At 30.0% G+C, this 21182-nt stretch overlaps 4 protein-coding genes and 1 non-coding gene across 5 annotated transcripts; 3 read left to right on the forward strand and 2 right to left on the reverse strand.

Annotated features, from left to right (window-relative positions):
- Nucleotides 1-481: 481 nt before the first annotated feature.
- TRNAR-ACG lies at nt 482-554 on the reverse strand. The gene has a single exon. It is a non-coding gene; the product is annotated as a tRNA-Arg (tRNA).
- A 9532-nt stretch (nt 555-10086) lies between these two features.
- On the forward strand, nt 10087-11450 carry LOC124927155 (protein JINGUBANG). The gene has a single exon (XM_047467516.1). It carries the CDS (start codon nt 10122-10124, stop codon nt 11412-11414), a length of 1293 nt encoding a protein of 430 aa, XP_047323472.1. The 5' UTR covers nt 10087-10121; the 3' UTR covers nt 11415-11450.
- A 34-nt stretch (nt 11451-11484) lies between these two features.
- LOC124927156 (gibberellin-regulated protein 1-like) lies at nt 11485-12444 on the forward strand. Its single transcript, XM_047467517.1, has 4 exons — nt 11485-11724; nt 11805-11861; nt 11973-12015; nt 12096-12444. The coding sequence occupies exons 1-4, from the start codon at nt 11647-11649 to the stop codon at nt 12281-12283; spliced, it is 366 nt and encodes a 121-aa protein (XP_047323473.1). The 5' UTR covers nt 11485-11646; the 3' UTR covers nt 12284-12444.
- Nucleotides 12445-13052: 608 nt separating this feature from the next.
- Nucleotides 13053-14188, forward strand: LOC124926631 (protein PLASTID REDOX INSENSITIVE 2, chloroplastic). The gene is made up of 3 exons (XM_047466895.1): nt 13053-13446; nt 13528-13623; nt 13699-14188. The coding sequence occupies exons 1-3, from the start codon at nt 13153-13155 to the stop codon at nt 13894-13896; spliced, it is 588 nt and encodes a 195-aa protein (XP_047322851.1). The 5' UTR covers nt 13053-13152; the 3' UTR covers nt 13897-14188.
- A 2198-nt stretch (nt 14189-16386) lies between these two features.
- On the reverse strand, nt 16387-17473 carry LOC124926702 (uncharacterized protein YuxK). The gene is made up of 3 exons (XM_047466982.1): nt 17130-17473; nt 16778-16945; nt 16387-16699 (listed from the first exon to the last, which is right to left on the reverse strand). Exons 1-3 carry the CDS (start codon nt 17389-17391, stop codon nt 16476-16478), a joined length of 654 nt encoding a protein of 217 aa, XP_047322938.1. The 5' UTR covers nt 17392-17473; the 3' UTR covers nt 16387-16475.
- Nucleotides 17474-21182: the final 3709 nt, after the last annotated feature.

A 21182-nucleotide genomic window follows, 5' to 3' on the forward strand; every position in this document is an offset into this window, starting at 1 on the left:
AATATCATTTAAGGTGTTTGTTTGATCAGTTTAATTTCTTTTACTATATTGCATTTACTGTTATTTATGTCTTACAAATTATTATCATATGAATAAATGAAAGAATCAATATGTTCATGAATATTGGATTATACTAAATGATGGTATTTACTTACCCCACCAAAAAAATTTAATACATTTCTCTAGATTATTGAGTAAGTACAGTCCAAAGTTTTTATAGATTTTGATGGCTTGTTATAATAATATCTTTGCATTTGAAAGTACAGTTATTCTATTTAGGTCGATATTATCAAAGCCAATAATTATAAGTTCATAATCCTCTTGTCTTGATGTTATCAATCAAATATATGTTAAAAACAGCTTCTTCGTGAATTATCAATTTCCTCCACTATAGTGAACTTTAAACACATTTTTATTGCATAAGATAATTACTAATAACCAAATGAAAATATCATGAGAAAAAAAAAATGAAAAATAAATACGACTCTGCTGGGGATCGAACCCAGAATCTCTGGTTTCGTAGACCAGCGCCTTATCCATTGGGCCACAGAGTCTTTTGTTCTTTGAATTTATAAATATTTTATATATAAAGAAGCATGTAAATTTTTATTTTTTAAAATTGTGTGTAAATATATATTTTTTAATTTGATATTTGAAGTTTAGCCTTCTCCAATCACAGTTTTATTATTATTATTATTATTATTATTTATTTCAAGTATACATTTTAATCAATTTGTTTTAATGAGAATCAAATTGAGATATTTGATTTACAATGTAAGATTTTTTTCAATTGAAATTTGTATATAAGAAAATTAATCAAGACAGCTCATGAAAGCATGCAAATGATAAACCAAAATGGATTAAAGATAAAAATATTACTTACTCAATGAATGAATGAATGAATGAATGCATCTTAATTAGTCAAGAAAAGAAGCCAAATTGTAATTAGATTGGCATGTTAATATTCAAGTAGGGATGAATATTATTATTAATTATTTCTTGGAGGTTAGGGTATTGTACTTGATCTTCATCCAATAGGCACTTGAGGAGGCACCTTCCTTGACCTTCTTCATGCTGGAGGAAGCCACCAACTTCGTCTTCTCGTATTTTTCGCTCAATTTCCTCGATAACTTCTTCTTCTCAGACGGTTTTCCCACCCCTTCTTCGACGCCCCATGGATTATATTGCTCCTCATCCTTAGTTGCTTCATTTGGCGCCATATATATTAATATTTAATATTCTTCTTCTCTAGCTAGCTAGCTATATATAACCTCCTCCGTCGCCCCCAAGAACAATTAATTAATTATAAATTAATGTTCTTGATCCTGTTGGATCGATCGAGAAAAGGAGAAAAGAGATTTATCGAGAAAATATTCTTGTAAATTTGGAACTAAAACAAGGGGTGGTATATATATTCCCATGCACGTTTTAAGGCTAAGAAAAAGTAAATGGTGCCATTTGCCTAATAATAGGCAGCCAGCCAAATAGATAGATTTTGGTTCTAAGATGTGAATGAATTGGTGGTCCTTATGTTGTTGGAGTTGGAGGAGGAATATTCTACTTTACTAAATTTTAATTACGTGCCTTAATAGTCTTTTCTATCACTTAATGTCTTAATTAATGGTGGGTACCTGGTTAGAGAGCCGTTTTTTATTTAATTTTCAATAAAATATTTACTTTCTAGCTATTTAAAATATGTTGTATTTACTTTCAACTAAATATATTATATATTTATTTAGTAAACTATTGGAGACATGGTTCTCACCTCAATTGAATCCAGAACCATTGAAACCAAAGCACGATTCTTTAAGTAATCAAATCACGATTCTTATCACTTAAATTAGTATCATAATTCGTAATACTGTAGGTTAAAATATTATGTTTGTATTTACAAATTTAACCAAATATGTAAGTAATAATTCTGTTGATAACCAATCTATTCAATTAACGAAAACAGTAATAACTCTGTTAATTTTTACACTACTTGAAAACAATTCATAAAATACAGCCAACCATCGATTGACCGCTACTGTTGATGAATATGAAAGATATCTATAGTTTCTTGAGTACAAAGATAAAATAATAGATAAGGTTGACTGATTCCAATAATATAAAATAACTTATATTTAAAACTATTTAAGTTAAATCTTAATTTGAATTAGATATTATGATATTGGGTTCAGCTAATTTCAACATTAACCAAAATAAAATAAAAATAAAATAATAAAAAGTCAAGAAGCTCAAACCCCAAAACTCTTTTTATGTTAAATAAGGACATGATTGTTTAATGGAAAAAAGAGTTTTGAGTTATCCTCGTTCCTGCTATAAAATTCGGAGAAAGTCGCTTTATCAAATCACATGTAAAATCATGTATTATACACTTGTAGAAATATATTGACATCTCTTCAATTATAGTAAAACTTCTTTAAATAGTCTGGACTTTTTATTATATAGTTGGAAACTCAGACAAATAACTCAACATGGCTTATCCCGTATATTTTTGATGGACTATTTATCTCGAAAAGAATGATAAAACGTTCAGTGATCGGGATCGACTAATGCATTTAATCCACAACGCGCGCTATTATTATGACGATATGAGAGATCTCTTTTAAAAACTGGTGGAGACGGTTGGTGAACTAATTTATATTCTTAAAAATTTTCGTGTTCTTTAAGGTTAGAGTTTATGTTTTGACTTTTTCGTTGGTGAACATTTTTTTTTTATGTTTTCATTGTATCTTAAATAGTTAATCTCGTTGTATTTTGGGTGTATTTGATGACTAGTTAAACACTCATTTTTATATTGTTTTTATCATTATGTTTAAACAACTATCATTTATATCATATTGAATTAACTTTTTCAAAAAATTAAATTAAAATAAGATAATTTTGTTGTTAGAAAATGATAATATTACATTGGAATTTTATCCCAAGGTTCAACTAGATTTTAAGACTATTTTTTTCAGGCCGTGAAATTCTCTTAGGCAAACTTATTCTCTTATAGCATTGAGATGTTTACTTACCGGATAAACAACTTGTCTTAAACAATTTGATAAAATAGTTAACATTGAGCAAAATTTATTATTCATGATATAACTATATTTTTTTCTGCTTGTGATATATATATATATATCAGTTATTTGTAAGATGATTGTGTTGAAGGAGACAAATTTTGAATTTTACAAATAATTTATTTGACTTGATCACCCAAATCACACCCAATTGTTGCCACTTTGAGATTTACTAGTATTAAAACAATTTGTCTGAAACGCAATAAATTAACCTTTTCCTGGCTTATTTGAGTAAAGGAAAGACAACACACAAAATGGTAATGTTTCAATACTAATTCTAGAGCCAATGTTGATGAGCCTTAATAAAAAAAATGTAACAACAAAATGAGACCACATGATAACTTGTATGAAGAATTGTGTGATCCTGGTAGTTCCATAGTTAATTTGGCAATGGTGTAATTAAGTGAAGAATTGCAGTTTAGTTTAATGATGATTATGATTGAAGTGAAGAAACTAAATATATATGACTGATCAATTACTTGAAGCCTGGAGATAAAAGTACTAATAATATTGCTATGGATCTTATAATTAAATTGTTGATGTTTGAAGCAGAAAAATGATTTTTTTAATGGTCTAACTTTTAAATAATCTACTGATCAAAATGTCTTTTGAATTTTTGAATTTGTAAGGTGGACAACTTGGAATATGAAACTCGTAAAATTTGAAACTAACATTGCAAAATAGAGGAGGAAAAAGCGAAAATGTTTATTGAAAATTAGTTATACCCGCACAAAGTTAATGTAAAAACGTCGCTTTATGTGGACAAATAGTTTGGCTTTTGTGTTCTACAAAGGGACAACAAAATAATTTTCTAGAAAGAATCATTGGAATATTAGAGAGAATTATATAACAAGTTGGGAGGATTTAAATTTAAATTTAAATTTTAATATATATATATATATATGGATATAGATGAATGATGATAATAACTTTACAGTTGTGGAAGCATGACTTTGGCCGATGTTGATTTTCATATGCCAAAGTATTAATTATGTAGTACTTTCTTCAATTCATTGTCGGTTTTACAGATATTTTTTCAATGGATGTGAAAATCTATCAAGAGAAGGGTGTAGGTTTTCATTATGAATTGGGACCAGATAGAGTTGATTTAATGTCCAAGGTAGAAAATAATAATGTAACATCTGAGTGTGACTATATATATATATATATATATATATATATATATATATATATATAAAGAATTTTCCAAGTTGACGTTAATGTCTAAAGCATATCACATAATTTCACATTCGGCCAGGGCAGCATAGTACCCCCAACCCAATTGTGGGTCTTTATTGTTTCTCCGCCAATTATTATTACTATTTTTTTACCATCACAAGAAAATCTTAATTATAAAAAAAATAACATATAAATAATATAATGAATTACAATAAATACAATAATATTATAAACACACAAAAATGGACAATGAAAAGTTAAATTATCACCACTTTTACATCATCTTCAAACATTTATTCATAAATACGTTTTTATTCTCTATGTGAGATATTTTGAACTTACCGTGATATTAAATAGTGACAAATTGTCTAATCTTGAATGTGTTATTTTCACTTGATGAGTTGTTATGTCTACCTGAGTTGCTTTGGTATTTATTTTTTGAATTGTTTAGTATGTTGAGCAAGGTGAGATTCATAGATTAGAATCACCAAAAATATAGTCACATTATCTTTGGAAAAATACATATTTATTAAATACTTAATTCAAGGTATCAAATTTTAAAATATTTTTATATAGTCACAAGATTTTTTTTAAATATCATACTTACATAGTAATTTATTAGCTTAGGTGTCAAATTTATTAAGTTAACAAAAAATAGTAACAAAATCATATATATAAATTAAAAAAAAAATTAATCTTATTAAAAAATTAAAAAATAAATCATTATTTAATTAACTTTAAATTAATTTCCATTAATTTTAAATTTTATAAATTAAAATTATTAATTATATTCAAAAATAATAAAAAAAACATTTTCAAATTATTTTATTTTATAATATAATAATTAAATTAAAATATTAAATATATATTAAAAACAATATTTTAATAAAAAAATATTAACTTTATTCAAAACCCTTAAGCTGGCTTGTTCAAAAATTATGAAAACTAACACATTTACTGTTCAAGTACATGTGACAAAAATAATTAGATGACAATTAAATTTTATAAATTGAACATATTCTTTCTGAATTTATATATGTATATATTGATCTTGATATATACATATCAGAAAACAAATTAAAAATATATATATGTGTAACATCTAAAAAATCTAAATAACAAATTACAAAAAAAAATCAGATGATAAATAATAATAAGAATAAGAATAATCACCAAAATTACATTTAAATCACATCATAATATATATACCTAATTAAATGCTCTGCATATGTAGGCAATTAGATGGTTCATGTATACGTACCTAATATTTAATTAGATTGGCCATAATAATTAGTACTCTTTAATGTCTTACTTCCAATCATATATATATATATATATATATATATATATATATATATATATATATATATATATACATGATTTTCATATGTGTACCACACATATAGCTTTACAAAGAAATAATAGATAGGGAAATTAAAAAGGAAATAAGAGAGGTATAATATGATGTAATTTGATTGGTTGAATATTATTTTATCTCATTTCTCTATTTTTTTCAAAAAAATCTTTTTTTCTTTTTTCATTTTATTTTCTTTTTTCGACTAATAACTTAATGTATATATAAATAAAGGCATTCTCTATAATACTTTATTACACAATAAATGTGATAAAGTTAAAGAAGAAAAACAGAAAAACCAGAAAAATTAGGAAGCAGAAAATAAAAAAAAAAGGAAACAGAGGAGACCAAACTCAAAGATCAATGTAGAAGAAAGTAAGAAAGATTCTAGGAAAAAGGAAGGAAATAAAATAAAAAGAAATCAAGGTGAAGAAGAAAAGAAAATTTTCTATAATACGAATGATCAAAATGGAAATGGAAGATGAACCTCAAGTTGTTGTTGATGAAACTCAAGAGGAAGACACCCACAATTTCAAAGCTGAAACAGAGAATTCAAAAGTCGATGAAGAAGATTCCAAAACCAATGTGGAGTCTGAAGCTGAAGCCGAAGATAAGGAAGACAAGAACACATAAATTTAAGTTGAAGATAACAAAGGTAAAAATTCTGAAATTCTCAGAAACACTTCTTTCTATCAAATCAGAACGGGCTCGTACAAAGAGATAATTCAAAATGAGAAACAACAATACTCATCATCCTCTTCAATACAATCTCCTTACATCGTCAGAGGAAGGGAAGAGGAAGAGGAAGAGGAAGGGGAAGAGGAAGAGGAAGGGAAAGAAGATATCTCAATTAAGATAGATGGCATGCGAAAATCCCAGACTGGGATAGTTAGATTTAAATGTAGTCTTTTCTATTTGTAATCTCTGTTTTTTTAGAATGTATGAATGCTACTAATCAGTTTTTTTATGATCTTTTAATTGTCATCCTTAATCATAGTTAGGGTTTGTCTAGTTTTGATTTTTGACCCTCCAATTTTTGAGATTTTAATGAAATGGTTTAACCGTTTACTCCAAAAAATAAAGGCATGCATATGTAATTGTTAGTATTATTGCATTTAAATTACATAAATATATATAAAAAATACAATATTACAAATAAATGAAATAAACTAAATGTACAAAGAACGAAATCCCTGATTTAAGAAGTTGATACGATGCATGTACGTGTCAAATACATTTCTTATAAAATAATTTATCGTCTGTGTTGAAGTTTATTGCAGATAACTGTCTCTCATGATATAACGTAGTGATTATGCCTTATAATCACTACGTATTGAACTTGACAATGTATTTAAACTATTACCAAGTTTAAAAGAAAGTGTAGAGATAATGATCATTTAAAGAGAAAATGATATAAATGATGTGGTAGATGGTGAAATGAATCCATGACAAAATTAGATAATTAAAGAGATTAGGATTTCAGATGACAACCAAGAATAAACAAAAATTATTAAATTAGCACTAATTTCCTATTTACAACTTCAACATTAAAAAAAAATACATCGGTGATCTTGTTATGGATCAAAACATCTTTTTTGATACATCCATTTCAAAAAAATCCACAAAATAATGATGAGAATTTTGAATGAACCTTTAATAACCCGGCCACAACACTCCAAAGAACCTAATATATAGTCTTTGGCATGACATGACCAGATGATCCCTCACAAAGGAGCAGCGAAGGAGCAGACCCATTTTTTTCTGTCTAGCTAGAAAGAATGACAAATTAAATTCACACCTGCGAACAATAATAAAATTAATTAATTGGTGTCTTTTGAATATATGATTCATGAGTTAAACCATGAACCATTTGCCAACATAGAAACATGCGGTAGGTTTGTTGTCATGGGTGCTAGTATTGACCGATTGATGTTCAAATTTATACATGTTGATTGATTACTCTAAATGTTACTGTATATGTTTATTAATATATAATAATAATAATAATAATAATATTCGTCATGTCATGTCCTACTGTCAAACAATCAAAAAAAAAAAAATCTGTGTGGAAGGCGCGTTTTAGACCGTCGGAGTTGGAATCGTGCGATTTTGGGTCCACAGTTATAGCCAAGCAAGCAGCTCATTCTTATTGTAGTGTTTTTATTATTAATACATTTCAACACTGCTACTTATGGGCCCATTTACTCCAAAGTCCAAACCACTTTTCCTCTACACCAACGATTGTTTTTTTTTTTCTACAAAGAAAATTAAAGAAAAAATATTATTTATATAAAATGTAAAAAAAAAAAAAAAACCATCCTATATTTATACTATTTAATATTATAATATTATAAAGTTTTAAAAAAATAATTCATCCCATATTTATATGATTTAATATTATAAAGTGTTACAAAAATAACCCATCCCATATTTATACTATTTAATATTATAATTTTATAAAGTGTTACAAAAATAACCCATCCCATATGTATAATATTTAATATTATAGTGTTACAAAAATAACCCATCCCATATATATACTATTTAATATTATAAAAAAATAAATGTAAGTAAATTTAAAATTCTTGTAGCTTCTTTGATGTGTGTTTTTTTAGATTTTTTTCCCTCATTTTATAAGGTCTTTTACAAATTATCTATGACATTATTATTATTATTATCATTATTATTATTATTGATAATTAAAATATTCTGACTTTATCTTTATAAAATGACTTATTTAGAAACATATATTATAATAAGTTGAGTTTGAATGAACCATGGTGGTTAAAATAACGTATAGTCAATGCATTGGTACGAATAATGATATAAAAATTAAAAAAAAAATCACGTTAAAAATGTGACTTTATAATTTAATTCAATATTTTTTTTATCTAATTATTAAAAAATATGACAAAACTTGCATTTATTCACTCATTTTATTTAAAATTATTTTGTTATTTTTTTAAACCTACCCAAAATCATAAAAATTGAAAACATTCCTTATATGAAAATAAAAGTAGTTTCAATAAAACAAATTTTTAAACATTAAATTTTAGATCAAATTACCAATCAAATATAAAGTTCTAATGAGTCTAATACTACTTATTATTATATCATAAATCCTAATATTGTTTTACTCTAAGCCAACATTTTCATTTCCGTTTCAACGGTTCACGCACTCACATATAATAATTACTTCTTTTTGTAGAGATTCAAACCCTAGTCACCAGTATGAAATGTTAACACTTTAACAGCTAAACCACTTATTATTGTTGAAATAATTTTATAATTTTATAATTTTGTGTAGGTATATATATTTTGTAAATTAAATTTTGAATAATTATATAAATTATCTACTGGAGTCTAATATTATTTATTACTAGGAAGATTCACGTGCGATGGACTCAGATAAAAATATAAATAAAATAAATTTAATAAAATAATAATAATATGTATTCAATGTTTAAAATTTTAATAAATCACGAGTAATATATTAATATAAAAAATAGAATGCTCTCATTCCACATTTTATTCATTTCGGTAAAACAATTTATCTTCTCACATATCTCATCACATATTTTTTCCTAATGAACCTCTCATCTCGTAACCTTACACTTTCACTTTGATCAATCAAATATTTGATTCATATTTTTTAATATTTAACATCGTGACCTCAAACTTTGGTAAATCAAATATTTGATTCATATTTTCTTAACCACTTTTAATTGTTACCAGTCTATTATGTCTCGACAAACCACATCACAATCACATTTGGTTTGTCCCGCGTTCGTCTAATTTGATGTTGAATTTAAAATATAAAGAGTTATTAGCCTAGTTAGTTAAGGATTGTACTTGTTTTTGTTAGGCTGCAAGTTCGACTTAAGTATCTATTTACTCTCACATATATATTCAAATTAACCACAACTCTCGACTCTTTTTTCTGGGAACATGGTTAACAATAAATTATTTAGTGAGCGATTCTTCATCTACCGATCCAGAAAATGCTCAAGTTTTCCATTCTCATATGAGGCCGGAAAGTTTATTGGCAAGAGGTCGGCACGAAGTAATTCGTCATGCTCAAACATGAGCCGATCGTTCGTTAAGGACGGTTTATAGATCATCAAATTCCCACAAATGGAATGAAAAGTGGGTCCATGTAAATGATCGAGACCTCGCAAACAACAACGCTCGACAATCCAAACACTTTAAAAAATAAGCACCATTATATATATGGTTAATATATACAAAATTAAAATATATTTTATTATTTAATTTAAATTAATATTCTAATAAAATATTTTTTTAAAATAATTATGAGCTTTATATATATTAATGTTTGAAAATTTCCAAATATTTTTTTTAAAATTATTTTCATTCCCCTTCCCCTCTGGATATGACGTCATGATGATATCATCTCATCATCCTCTATATTTTGAAGCTTGAACCCTTAAATCTAATGCAAAGTCGCAAGCAATTAAGCACCCACCATCATCTCCTCCATAGAGAATAAGAACAATATGGGTTTCCTGCCTTCTCCGTTTCCATCCCAGAAGTTATCACACGAAGATGATTCTGAATATGGATTCCAATCTAATCATTCTAATCCCAAACACTCAGATTCATCATCATCATCCACATCTTCAACTTATAATTCCTCTCTGCACTCTCAACCGAGCCTTCCTTCGGTTCCATCCCTTTCCCAACCTAATCCTCCATCCGCCGCTGCCCACCACAGCTGCATCGCCACCCTCAAAGGTCATACCTCTTACATCTTTTCTCTAACTATAGCCGACGACAAACATCTCTATAGTGGCTCATCCGAAGGAGAAATCCGTTTATGGTCCCGTCACAATACCAATGGAATCCACGACCCGATTCAAAACATCGAATCCCCCAGAAATGGCTCCGTGAAATCGCTGGCGGTCTCCGGAGGCAAGGTCTTCAGCGCCCACCATGACAGCAAGATCCGGGTTTGGAAAATGAAAAACGAAACAGGGGTTAATCGAAATTTCGAATGCGTTGCTACATTGCCGACTTTGAGCGACCGATTCTGCAGAATATTCTCATCAAAGAATTACGTGCAAGTCCGGCGACACCGAAAGTCGACATGGGTCCACCACGTGGACGCCGTCTCCGCCCTTACAATCTCACATGATGGCTCTCTACTTTACTCTGCCTCGTGGGACCGGACATTCAAAGTATGGCAGACCTCTGATTTCAGGTGTTTGGATTCGGTGTTGAACGCTCACGATGATGCAATAAATGCAATTGTAGTATCAGTTGATGGGTTCGTATACACTGGATCAGCCGACAAGAAAATCAAAGCGTGGAGATTTAAGAAAGAACAAAGTCAGCACGAGCTCGTAGCCACACTAGAGAAACACAAATCCGCAATCAACGCTCTTGCTTTAAGTACGGATGGGTCAATCCTATACTCCGGTGCCTGCGACCGTTCTATCATCGTATGGGAAAAAGACATGAACAAAACCGCTGATAACCACATGGTCGTAGCCGGGGCTTTGAGGGGACACACAAGGGCCATACTCTGTCTGTCTACGGTGGGATCCACCGATTTAGTATTTAGTGGGTCGGCTGATAAGACTATACGGATATGGAGGCGGGGTCTTTGGAGGGATTATTCTTGTGTGGCGGTTATGGCCGGTCATGGTGGTCCGGTTAAGTGTTTGGCGGCGTGCAAAGACAGCCTCCGGAGTAATAGTACTATTAGTGGTGGTGATAATTATGTGGTGTATAGTGGCAGCTTGGATTGTGATATTCGAGAGTGGAAAATTTGGCTACCCGTTATTTAATAATAATTAATTGTAATTGATTATTTATCTTTTAATGAAACGGCTTGGACCATCTTTTTAATAAAAGAAAAAGAAGGGCGGCGGTCAGGAAGACAGCTTGCAAAGATATAGATGAGTATAATAGTAGGTGTCGCCTGGGCATGTAGTGCCCTAGCAAGCAAAGGACACGTGTTCCCTAGCCTTAGCTTATAACCCAACAAACCCTAATTTGGATTTCTTGTAGATGTAAAAAATGGTAGGAAGAAGATTAATAACGGCGTTATGTTCATTTGCTATGGTGATGCTTTTGGTCTTCTCCCTTGCCCACCAGGTAGGTATATTCGATGATGATGATGATGCATATATGTTCTTCGATTAGTTTGTATTATGCCTAATTTATTCATGTTTCAGGTATCATCATCCGATGATCAGAAGAAGGTTGATAATGGAAATCAATATGCCACCCAGGTTCTAATTATAAATCCACTTCTTTTTCTTCTAATAATTAATTGTGTTAGCAATTGGGTCGATCGATCTTCTTTTCTAATTGATTGACAAGTCCTGTTTATTATTAATCAGGTCAATATTGGTGGAACCAACCGAAAGCTTCTGCCTTTACAGAGTATGTATATATTGTCTATTGTGTTTTGAAAAAGGTAATTAATTAGAAGAATATGAGTAATTAATGGTGGATGATTGCAGGTTCATGTGAAAGTCTCTGCGAGGTTCGATGCAGTTTGCATTCAAGACCAAACTTGTGCAAACGAGCTTGTGGAACGTGCTGTTACCGGTGTAAGTGCGTGCCTCCTGGAACCTATGGGAACAGGGAGATGTGCGGCAAGTGTTACACCGACATGAAAACCCATGGAAACAAGAACAAGTGTCCTTGATGAAACAAACCCTCATCATCTTATCTCATCCCATCCCATCCTGGATTCTGCATCATCAGTCCATCCATCCACTTATACTCTACTTAATAATAATAATGTAATAAAATCCCCTAGCCAGGACCCTGCCAATATCACCAGCATGCATACATATATATTATCAAATAAACTGTTTTTGACTTTCTTTTCTTTAAAAGAAGTTGGGTGTTAAAGAATTTTAGATTATATCCAAATATATATAGATGTGACATATATCTATAATAATCAGTCTGCAGATAGATGAGTTGCACCGACTCTTCCTCTTAACATTATTTAAGATTGTTAATTATATTTGTCTAATTAGATGACCTTTGGCTCCTCCAACCCTAAACAACCGCATTGAACATATTCACTTAATCCTTCTACTTCCACATCTATTATTAATTAATTATGAGATTGTCTCATTATTTTTATCACTAATTTCTTTTTATTAAACAAGCTTCACTAGCTTTGATTAGATAACTAAAATATTATTTGCGTTTATTATTTTAAATTATTTAATTAATATATAATAAGATAGATTATAATTTATGACCATTAGGGTTACATCTGTATTCGAACATCGTCGTATTATTATTTATTAATGATACACGTACGGATTTATCATCAAGACCTATTAGAGATTATTTAGTTGGGGATTATTTAAAAAATAAAAAAAATATATATATATATTTTAGTCGATATAATATAATAAATGGTGGAAATAGAAAAGAAATAATAAATAGAAATTCCGATTCAAGATTTATCGCATTATCGCTCTGTTCTCTGCAAGTTGTGCTGAGGAAGGGAGGAGGGTTTTGGTTGTGTGCCTCCACCGTGATAGAGAGAAAGAGATGGCCGCCACAATTGTGTCTTCGTTTCCATTTCACGCCTTTGTCTGCTGTTCTTCTTCCGCAGATGCTAGGGTTTCAGCTAATCCTCCCTACAGAATTAGTAACCGCCATTCGAGCAGGGGCAGCAGCAGAAGCAGCAGTACAAGTATCATCAGGTTCAGACCAAACTTAATAAACCCTTTGATGGGTAAGAAGAAGGCTAGCCTCTACCCATCTCGTCCCGACCCTTCTTCCAACATTTGCAGAGCAGCAGAATACAAGTTTCCGGACCCCATCCCTGAATTTGCTGTTCAAGTAAGTAGTATAAACCCTTTCTTCTCTACCCATCTATCTGGGAATCAACCACTCACTCTTTCCTTCTTCTTTCTTGCTTAGGAAACAGACAAGTTCAAGAATCATTTGGTAAACAAACTGTCAAAGAAAGATATTTTTGAGGATTCACTCGATGAAGTCTTAGGAATTTGTATTGAGGTAAATCATTAATCTCTTTCCTTGAATTTGTATTTAGGTTTATTTATTTACCTATGACACAGTAATTAATGGCAGATTTTCAGTACCTTCTTGCATAGTCATTACGGGGGTCCAGGGACTCTTCTGGTTCTACCATTTATTGACATGGCCGATGCTATCAACGAGAGGGGCTTGCCCGGAGGTCCACAAGCCGCTCGTGCAGCTGTCAAATGGGCAACAGATCATGTTGACAAGGATTGGAAAGAATGGAACAACAACAACAAGAAGAAATGATCAAATATTATTAAGGTTTGATACAAAAATCACTCATGACGATTGCAATGACATGAGTGAGTGTAGTAGATTGATTGGTAGTAGGAGGTGAGATCAAACAGTTTTGTTCTGAATTTACTTTGAAACTATATAAAAAAAGGATATTCTATGTTTAGAAATTTATGTTGTTTGCTGGCTGTGGCTAAACACAACAAATCCATTCAGCTGGAGTCTCAATTATGAAAAACTGAAATTGTATTTCTAATTGATTTTTGGTTGAAATGATGTACAAGCTTTAGTGTCAGCTTAAGCAAGCATACAACAGTAAAACAACAAGTGTGTTTTCAATTGATTCCATTTGTTGCTTTAAAACCTTAGACCCTGTTCTCATTGTTCAAAAGATCCTGAAATCTCATAAAGGAAGACAATAAGCATTTTGACCATCTTGGAATAATCATTACACCATTGGATATGCCTCTGAGGTTTTGAATTGAATAAGATTTGGCCGATGATTTATGAAAATGGAGCCTTTCTTTCAAAGGGGAAAGAAACAGATTCTCTGAATTTGACCATAATATGTTTTGTATTAATTCAGACTGATTTAACATCAGCTCATCTTGTGTTGTATCTTCTGGCCATTTCCTCTTTTAAATTAGGATTTAGTGGTATTGGGGTTTAGGGTTTTTCTTAAATTCTAAATTATCAATTTTTATTGGTTTTGTTTAGTTTATTTAACTTAAACCCTAAACACATAACTATCTTCACTTACTTAGGTTCTTACTTCTTACATCCATCCCCCTCCCATGACTTCCTCTTTGAATTAGGGTTCAAGTGATTTTGTTGTCAGTTAGGCTTTCTTCAATTCTTCTCATTGATTTAAAAGATTGACTTATTCAAAATTATATGAGTGAAATATTTTAAACGTTGCAACCAAAAAAAATTTAAAAATATATTAATTACGGTTAAAAATTGAGCTTATTTAAATTATTTATTTTATATTTGTTATAATATTTAAATATATTATTTTTTTCAAATATTAACCACTTTAATTTTTTAAACATTTTTTATAAATCATCAATAATAAATAATTTATTATTCAATTTTGTTTTTGTTATTTTAATAATTTTTACTCAAAATAATTTAAATTTTTTATTAATTTAATTTTAAATATTAATAGCTTACTTAAATTAAAAAATCATTTATGTTAAAATAAAATATATGGATATAATGGTTTTTATTAATTTTATTAAAATAAAAAATGTAATATATGGAGAGAAAAAAGTTTAAACACCAGTAGCAAAAGAATTGTAATTAAAACGAAATAATATGTTTTTTATTTTTATTTAAAAAGAAATCATATATATTAAAAATGATTTGAACCTCCGACAAAATATAACTAAATAATTGTGATTATTAAATTAGATAGATTAGTGTTGGTTTTCTAAACTTAAATATAAAATGAATAGGTTACTCCAAACTTTTTCTCTTTTAGAACCCTAAATCTCCCACGATTCGATTCTCATACTTTCCCTTCTTTCTTCATTATACAAGATGTCTAGAATCGCTATGATTGAGGAGATGGTGAAACTATTAGATGATTTTAACATGGATTTTCATTTTGGTGATGATGATGATTCTCCTCTTGAATATGATGGCCCTCCTGCCTATTTGGACTTCGACTCTGCTGCCATTATCTTGAAAGTGATGAATCTCATTAAGGTAGATAATAATCATAGTAAGGATCTTGAACTAATAATTATGTTTGGACACACCCGAGGTTTTGGATTGAAGAATACTAATTGGGGAATGATTTATGACACGACAAACCCTCAAGGGAGGAAGCGTCTGAGTGAAGCTATTGATTCCTTAGGGGTTTTAATTGGTAAGCAGCAGAATAGAAAAGATGCTCTGACTGTTCGTAGGCTGATGCTATCATTCCCTAAGGTATCTTGGAATATCCACTGCACCCTTCTGAAATCGGGTAAGGATAAAAAGTGGGTTCACTACAGCGGACCTCTGCCATCGTGCCTTTGCTATGTTGGTTCTCCAACGATCATGTCTTCTGAGGTATGGGACATGTATTCTACTGACTACTGTCATTTTACTAGGTTGTGTTTTCGGTCTCAAAGTATACAACTCATTAACAAGTTTGCCAAGCTGGAATACGAATCAACTGCTCTACCGTCAGCTCACAGGGTAACCTTGGCAATGGTTGAGGCCATGGAAAAGGAGATTATTGCACTCAATGCTCCTAAATACTCCACACAAGATCATACTACCCCTGACAATAGAGAGGATTAGAGATTGTTGTTGAGACAGACTTAATGGTTTTGTCATTTCTCTTTTGGATCTATCCATTTGAACTTAGTTTTTGTTGCATTCCAGTATACGTAATGACCTCAAAAACCCCTTTTGAATAGACCAGTTTGCTCTTTGGGTTTGATTCTATAGTTCTGTATTGTAAGTTGTAACACAATTGGATCAATTTAGTTGGCATCCTTTTCTTTAAAAGCAAATGCTGTCAATCTAGAATCCAAGTCCATGAATATTTACATATAGTAAGTAATATGTTTCAAAGTATGTTAATAGAACAAAAACATTCACAATTTCTTCCTACTTTTCTCCAAGATTTCATCCCTATCTATGAATCGATCAAGCAAGTCCTGTTCTCGTAGAACCATACATTCTTTCTCCCTTCCAAACCACTTGTAACGCCTCTTGGCTACATAATCATAGGCCGCATCCCTCAATGGTCTTGGAACAATCATCATACTGCTCATTGTGGAGTATGGGAAAGGCAGATAAGAAAATACTCTCAATGCAGCTGCAGCACCCAAACAAAATACATATGTTAATCATAAAATGACATAAAACAAAAGAATCAAATAATTCTAATTCTGACCAGTAGAACCTTGGTGATATACACCCAGGCCTTCAATGAATATGAAACGGCGAAGAACATCCTCTCTGTCAACACCACACGCACTCATGTATGGCTCAGCAGCCTTTGATTGAACACAACAGAATTTTATCTTCTTGTATTTGTCTGCCCTAATCACCCATTTTACACCTGATACCGATTTCACCATAATATATATATTAACAAATCTCAAGTATGGAGAAGAAAATACAAACAACTCGGATCGCTCACAATCAGCAAAATATATTCGAAAAGAAACAAAGCATATTCACAAAAACCTAATTTTGTCAAAAACGCATTTTTTGAAATATGCATTTCTACGACACACCACCACCTGTATGGCAAAGAGGACAAACTCCATCATAAACGACGACGCGAGGCTGAAGCAAAGAAGGAATGGAGGCTATGGTGGACGGAGGCGCTTGTTCCAGAAACAGATCCTCTCCAATAACATCGGCGGAGGTACTATTCGCCGCCACAATCCCAAACCTATGTGAAGCTGATGAAGATGATCGGAACGATTCGATCGGCGGCGAGAAGGCTCTGGTCCTGTCTCCCGCCGCATTCACCGTCCGACCAACGAATCTTCTCAACATTACTATTATTTGGAAGCGAGAATTCGCCGGAGTATTGTTCGAAGAAGAATCGTTTTGTCAAAACCTTAACCAACTTCTTGTCGGTTTCAATGGTGTGAATGAATCTTATTGATCACGTCAAGTTGGTTAGAACGAGGCCCAAGGCCCATATGTTAAAAGACTACCTTATTAAGCCCATGAATACATTAAAACATTAAATCTAGTAATAATTAAAAAGCCCAATGAGTAATTGGGCCAATAAATATTAATGTTGTGAGATTTGAAAAGAATTTAATTATTAAGAAGAAATATCGTTTTCAAATAATCACGTGGTGTGGAGACGAGACAATTGAGTGTGGATACAAAGAAAAAAACAACGTAGAGAAAGCGATATGAACCTAACAGAAAAAATAAAATAAAATAAAAATAAATTATAAATAAGAGATTGGGGAAGAAACAACTGGCAATAAGGAGCGGATTAAAGGGCCCATTAAGCCCATCAATTTGCGTCAAACTTAATTGTATGGGGTCATCTCTTATTCTAACTCCCCCTTAAGCTTTAGGTTAATAATCCCCATTGATTTAAGATTTAAATTGTATTTATTTATTTGTTTAAGATATTTATTTTCTGACGACGCATTTATATGAGATGAGACGTTAGACACTTGGGTCAATCTTCTTTAAGCTTCTCTTCATTTATTATCAGTGATGGTGGTGGTAGTGGTAGTGGTAGGAAGTTATTTCCTTACCAATCCCAATCTAATAATTATAACTATTTTTCTATAGTACAAATGGTTGTGACCTAACAACTGCATTATGTATTTCACTAATAAAAATATCCATAATATCTTTAAACTCACTATTAACTCAAAAGGGATTTATTTTTATTTAAAAGGATCTAAACCCTCCTATTCAAATTTTACTAAGTTGAGGTGGAGTTGCATGATGGTAACTGATATAAAAAGAAAAAAAAGAAAAAAAGGATGCGCTAATGTGTCAATGATTTATGACCAGTTCAAGTTAGGTGCATATAAAGAAAATAGAAGAGACTAGATCGATAGAATGGTTAGTTATATTATTTTGGCCAACTAACTTTATATTATTTATTTATTGTCACAATAGATAAGTACTAAGCTATATTCAAAGAAGATAATTAATTTGAGTGTCATTATTTTATTTGCGAAAATTGCCCACATGACTCCTTACGAAATAAGTTGTGGGATTTCAAATTTTATTCAAAAATTTCGTTTTTTCAATGGAGTGTCATGAATAGAAATATCTTGATGAATGAAAAAACGATGCATTATAATTAGTCGTTGTAGAATGTGTTGCGAAGATGTAGATATCGCACCTCGTTTGTTTTTGCATTGTAAAGGAGTGAACTGCGGATTGTAGTATATTTTGGAACATGAGTGATATTGAGTGACTGACATTTCAGTCAATCGTCGGTTGTTGGAATGTTTTGATAAAAATCGTGAGTTTGGTTGGATTGAGTCGATGGGTCTTTATCCCGATTATTTTTTGGTGGACTACTTGGCTCGAAAGAAACCGTAGGACGTTCATTGATCGTAGTCGACTAATGTGTTTACTACACAACACTATTATTATGACGATATGGAAGATCTCTTCTGGAAAATCGGTAGAGAAGGTCGGTGAACTCATTAATCTTTTCTTGAGGATCTTCGAGCTCATTAATGATAGATTTTATGTTATGTTATGTTTGTTTATATTATTATTATTGTTCTCAAATGATTATTCTCGTTGTGTTTTGGGTGTATTTGTCGTGTTTTTGTATTGTTTTTATCGTTATGTTTAAATAATTTTCATTTATATTATAATTAAACAATCAATTTGAGTATTTGCTTGATTAGAGAAAATGAAAAATTATTTGAAAAAAGACAATGTGAAAGGGGTATAAACTTCCCAACAATCAAAAACTCAGCCGTTTTGTCATTTGTATCAACTATAAGCCATAGTTATTCTCTTCATTTAGTCATAATATATATTTGGTCTGCTTTAAGAATTTGAAAGTCTTTTTATTAAGATTGAAGATTATGACCCACATATTGAAATGCCAATAGCTAGCTCTTAATTAATTAATATTATAAGAACACGATGTTGATATGACAATCATAGAATAATTTATTTTTGACTAAATACAAGAAACTTAATTACTTGTATTTCAAAATTCAACAAGTCTCAAAAGTTATTAACTGTCAATAAATAATACGACTATGAGTTGATCTGCTTGTCATAATTAACTTAGTTAATTATATTGATGATGATTGATTGTCTAATTGATTTATGTTCTCCTCATTCAATATATTGTGATTGATGAGATTTTGATGTAACTTGTATTTTTTTACTGTTAAAATAATCAAATTTCGTCGGTCAAAATTAAATTACAGTCAACAATTAACTGTACTTTAATAGTCAATTATCACAAACGTAAAAAACATTGAATAAATAAATTTTAATTAAGAAGGATAGTTACAATAAATATAGTTTAAGTAAATAAGGACAAAACATTATAAACATCTGACAATGAATGAAGCACAATTGAAAATAAAATAACATAAAATATTACCAACATCCCCATGAAAATAAACCCAGACACCAACAAAATAAAATAAAATAATATATATATATATATATAACATCACAAAGAGTTTCAAATATTTTATGGACGGTTGCATCTTTTTTTTTTTTACTTATTTTGATTTGTTTTTTATTCATTTAATTAAACTTTTTTTTGTAAATAGTTATTTGTTCAAATTTTTTTATTAATTTACTTAAAAAAATATTTAATCTCAAATGTTATGGAACTGTTTTCAAAATTTAATCCAAAAATAAGAATTTCATAGAATAAGAAAAAAAATTAGTTATGTAATTTAAAAAAAAAAACATTTAAATTGAGACATTGCATTTGATTTCATAAAATACTGATCCTGAATATATCTATATATTCTCAAGTTCTATGGACAAACCAATTCGACCCATTTGTCATATATCGTGTTTGTTTCATATAAATAAATAATAAATTTATATGAAACTCTAAATTAAGATATACTAACTACATTATTAGTATAGGCCCAAAAACAATCAAATGCACGTTAATTAACAATTGTTCTTACTAAACATCAAAACACAAGTTCTTATAGATATATTACAATTTAAATTTTATATGAGTTTTCATTATTTTAATTATATATAGATAGCTAGTCATCCATTGATAATGTTATTTCAATTACATTGTTACGAATTTAAATTCAAAATAAAATAATTTTATAGTATTGAATATTTTCATTGAGTTTTCAATTTTGTATGATTGTTCTATTTAGGATTTGGATTCTTGTTTGACTATTTAGACTTATTTATAAATTGTTTTTATGGTGTAACATTTTATTTGGATTGAATGATTTTTTGTAACATATGAATTAATTAGAGTATCCATTTCTAGCAGCTATACAAGTCAGGTAGATATTTGACCCGTTGGTGTTTTTTAGTGTTCCATAAACCTTGTTTTTTCCCTTAATTTATTTTGCTTGGATTATAATTAATTAAATGAAACAAACATCCAGTCAATAGAACAAGAAATCCATTGATCATTTTATTTATTTATTTTTGTGAATATAATAAAGTGACAAGCAAGAAGATCACAAATAAAACTAAAACTAAAAAACCAAAATGGTTAGAATACATTTGTTTCCAGCCATGGCGGCCGAAAGGTTGGAGTCTCTATCCAACTTGTTCTTTGTTTTAAAGTTTTTCTAACATTTTTTTAAAACATTTAAATTAACAAAAAAATGATT

Source organism: Impatiens glandulifera, chromosome 2 (assembly GCF_907164915.1).
Source record: "Impatiens glandulifera chromosome 2, dImpGla2.1, whole genome shotgun sequence".
Classification (NCBI taxonomy): domain Eukaryota; kingdom Viridiplantae; phylum Streptophyta; class Magnoliopsida; order Ericales; family Balsaminaceae; genus Impatiens; species Impatiens glandulifera.

What these genes read in the sequence shown, in the direction of transcription:
- LOC124926631 (XM_047466895.1), top strand. Translation starts at nt 13,153, where the DNA reads ATGGCCGCCACAATTGTGTCTTCGTTTCCATTTCACGCCTTTGTCTGC. An exon ending in TCCCTGAATTTGCTGTTCAA is followed by an intron (nt 13,447 to 13,527) that starts GTAAGTAGTATA and finishes TTTCTTGCTTAG; the next exon opens with GAAACAGACAAGTTCAAGAA. An exon ending in TCTTAGGAATTTGTATTGAG is followed by an intron (nt 13,624 to 13,698) that starts GTAAATCATTAA and finishes AATTAATGGCAG; the next exon opens with ATTTTCAGTACCTTCTTGCA.
- LOC124927155 (XM_047467516.1), top strand. Translation starts at nt 10,122, where the DNA reads ATGGGTTTCCTGCCTTCTCCGTTTCCATCCCAGAAGTTATCACACGAA.
- LOC124927156 (XM_047467517.1), top strand. Translation starts at nt 11,647, where the DNA reads ATGGTAGGAAGAAGATTAATAACGGCGTTATGTTCATTTGCTATGGTG. An exon ending in GAAATCAATATGCCACCCAG is followed by an intron (nt 11,862 to 11,972) that starts GTTCTAATTATA and finishes ATTATTAATCAG; the next exon opens with GTCAATATTGGTGGAACCAA. An exon ending in AAAGCTTCTGCCTTTACAGA is followed by an intron (nt 12,016 to 12,095) that starts GTATGTATATAT and finishes GGATGATTGCAG; the next exon opens with GTTCATGTGAAAGTCTCTGC.
- LOC124926702 (XM_047466982.1), bottom strand. Translation starts at nt 17,391, where the DNA reads ATGTTGAGAAGATTCGTTGGTCGGACGGTGAATGCGGCGGGAGACAGG. An exon ending in TTGTCCTCTTTGCCATACAG is followed by an intron (nt 16,946 to 17,129) that starts GTGGTGGTGTGT and finishes AATCGGTATCAG; the next exon opens with GTGTAAAATGGGTGATTAGG. An exon ending in ATATCACCAAGGTTCTACTG is followed by an intron (nt 16,700 to 16,777) that starts GTCAGAATTAGA and finishes TGGGTGCTGCAG; the next exon opens with CTGCATTGAGAGTATTTTCT.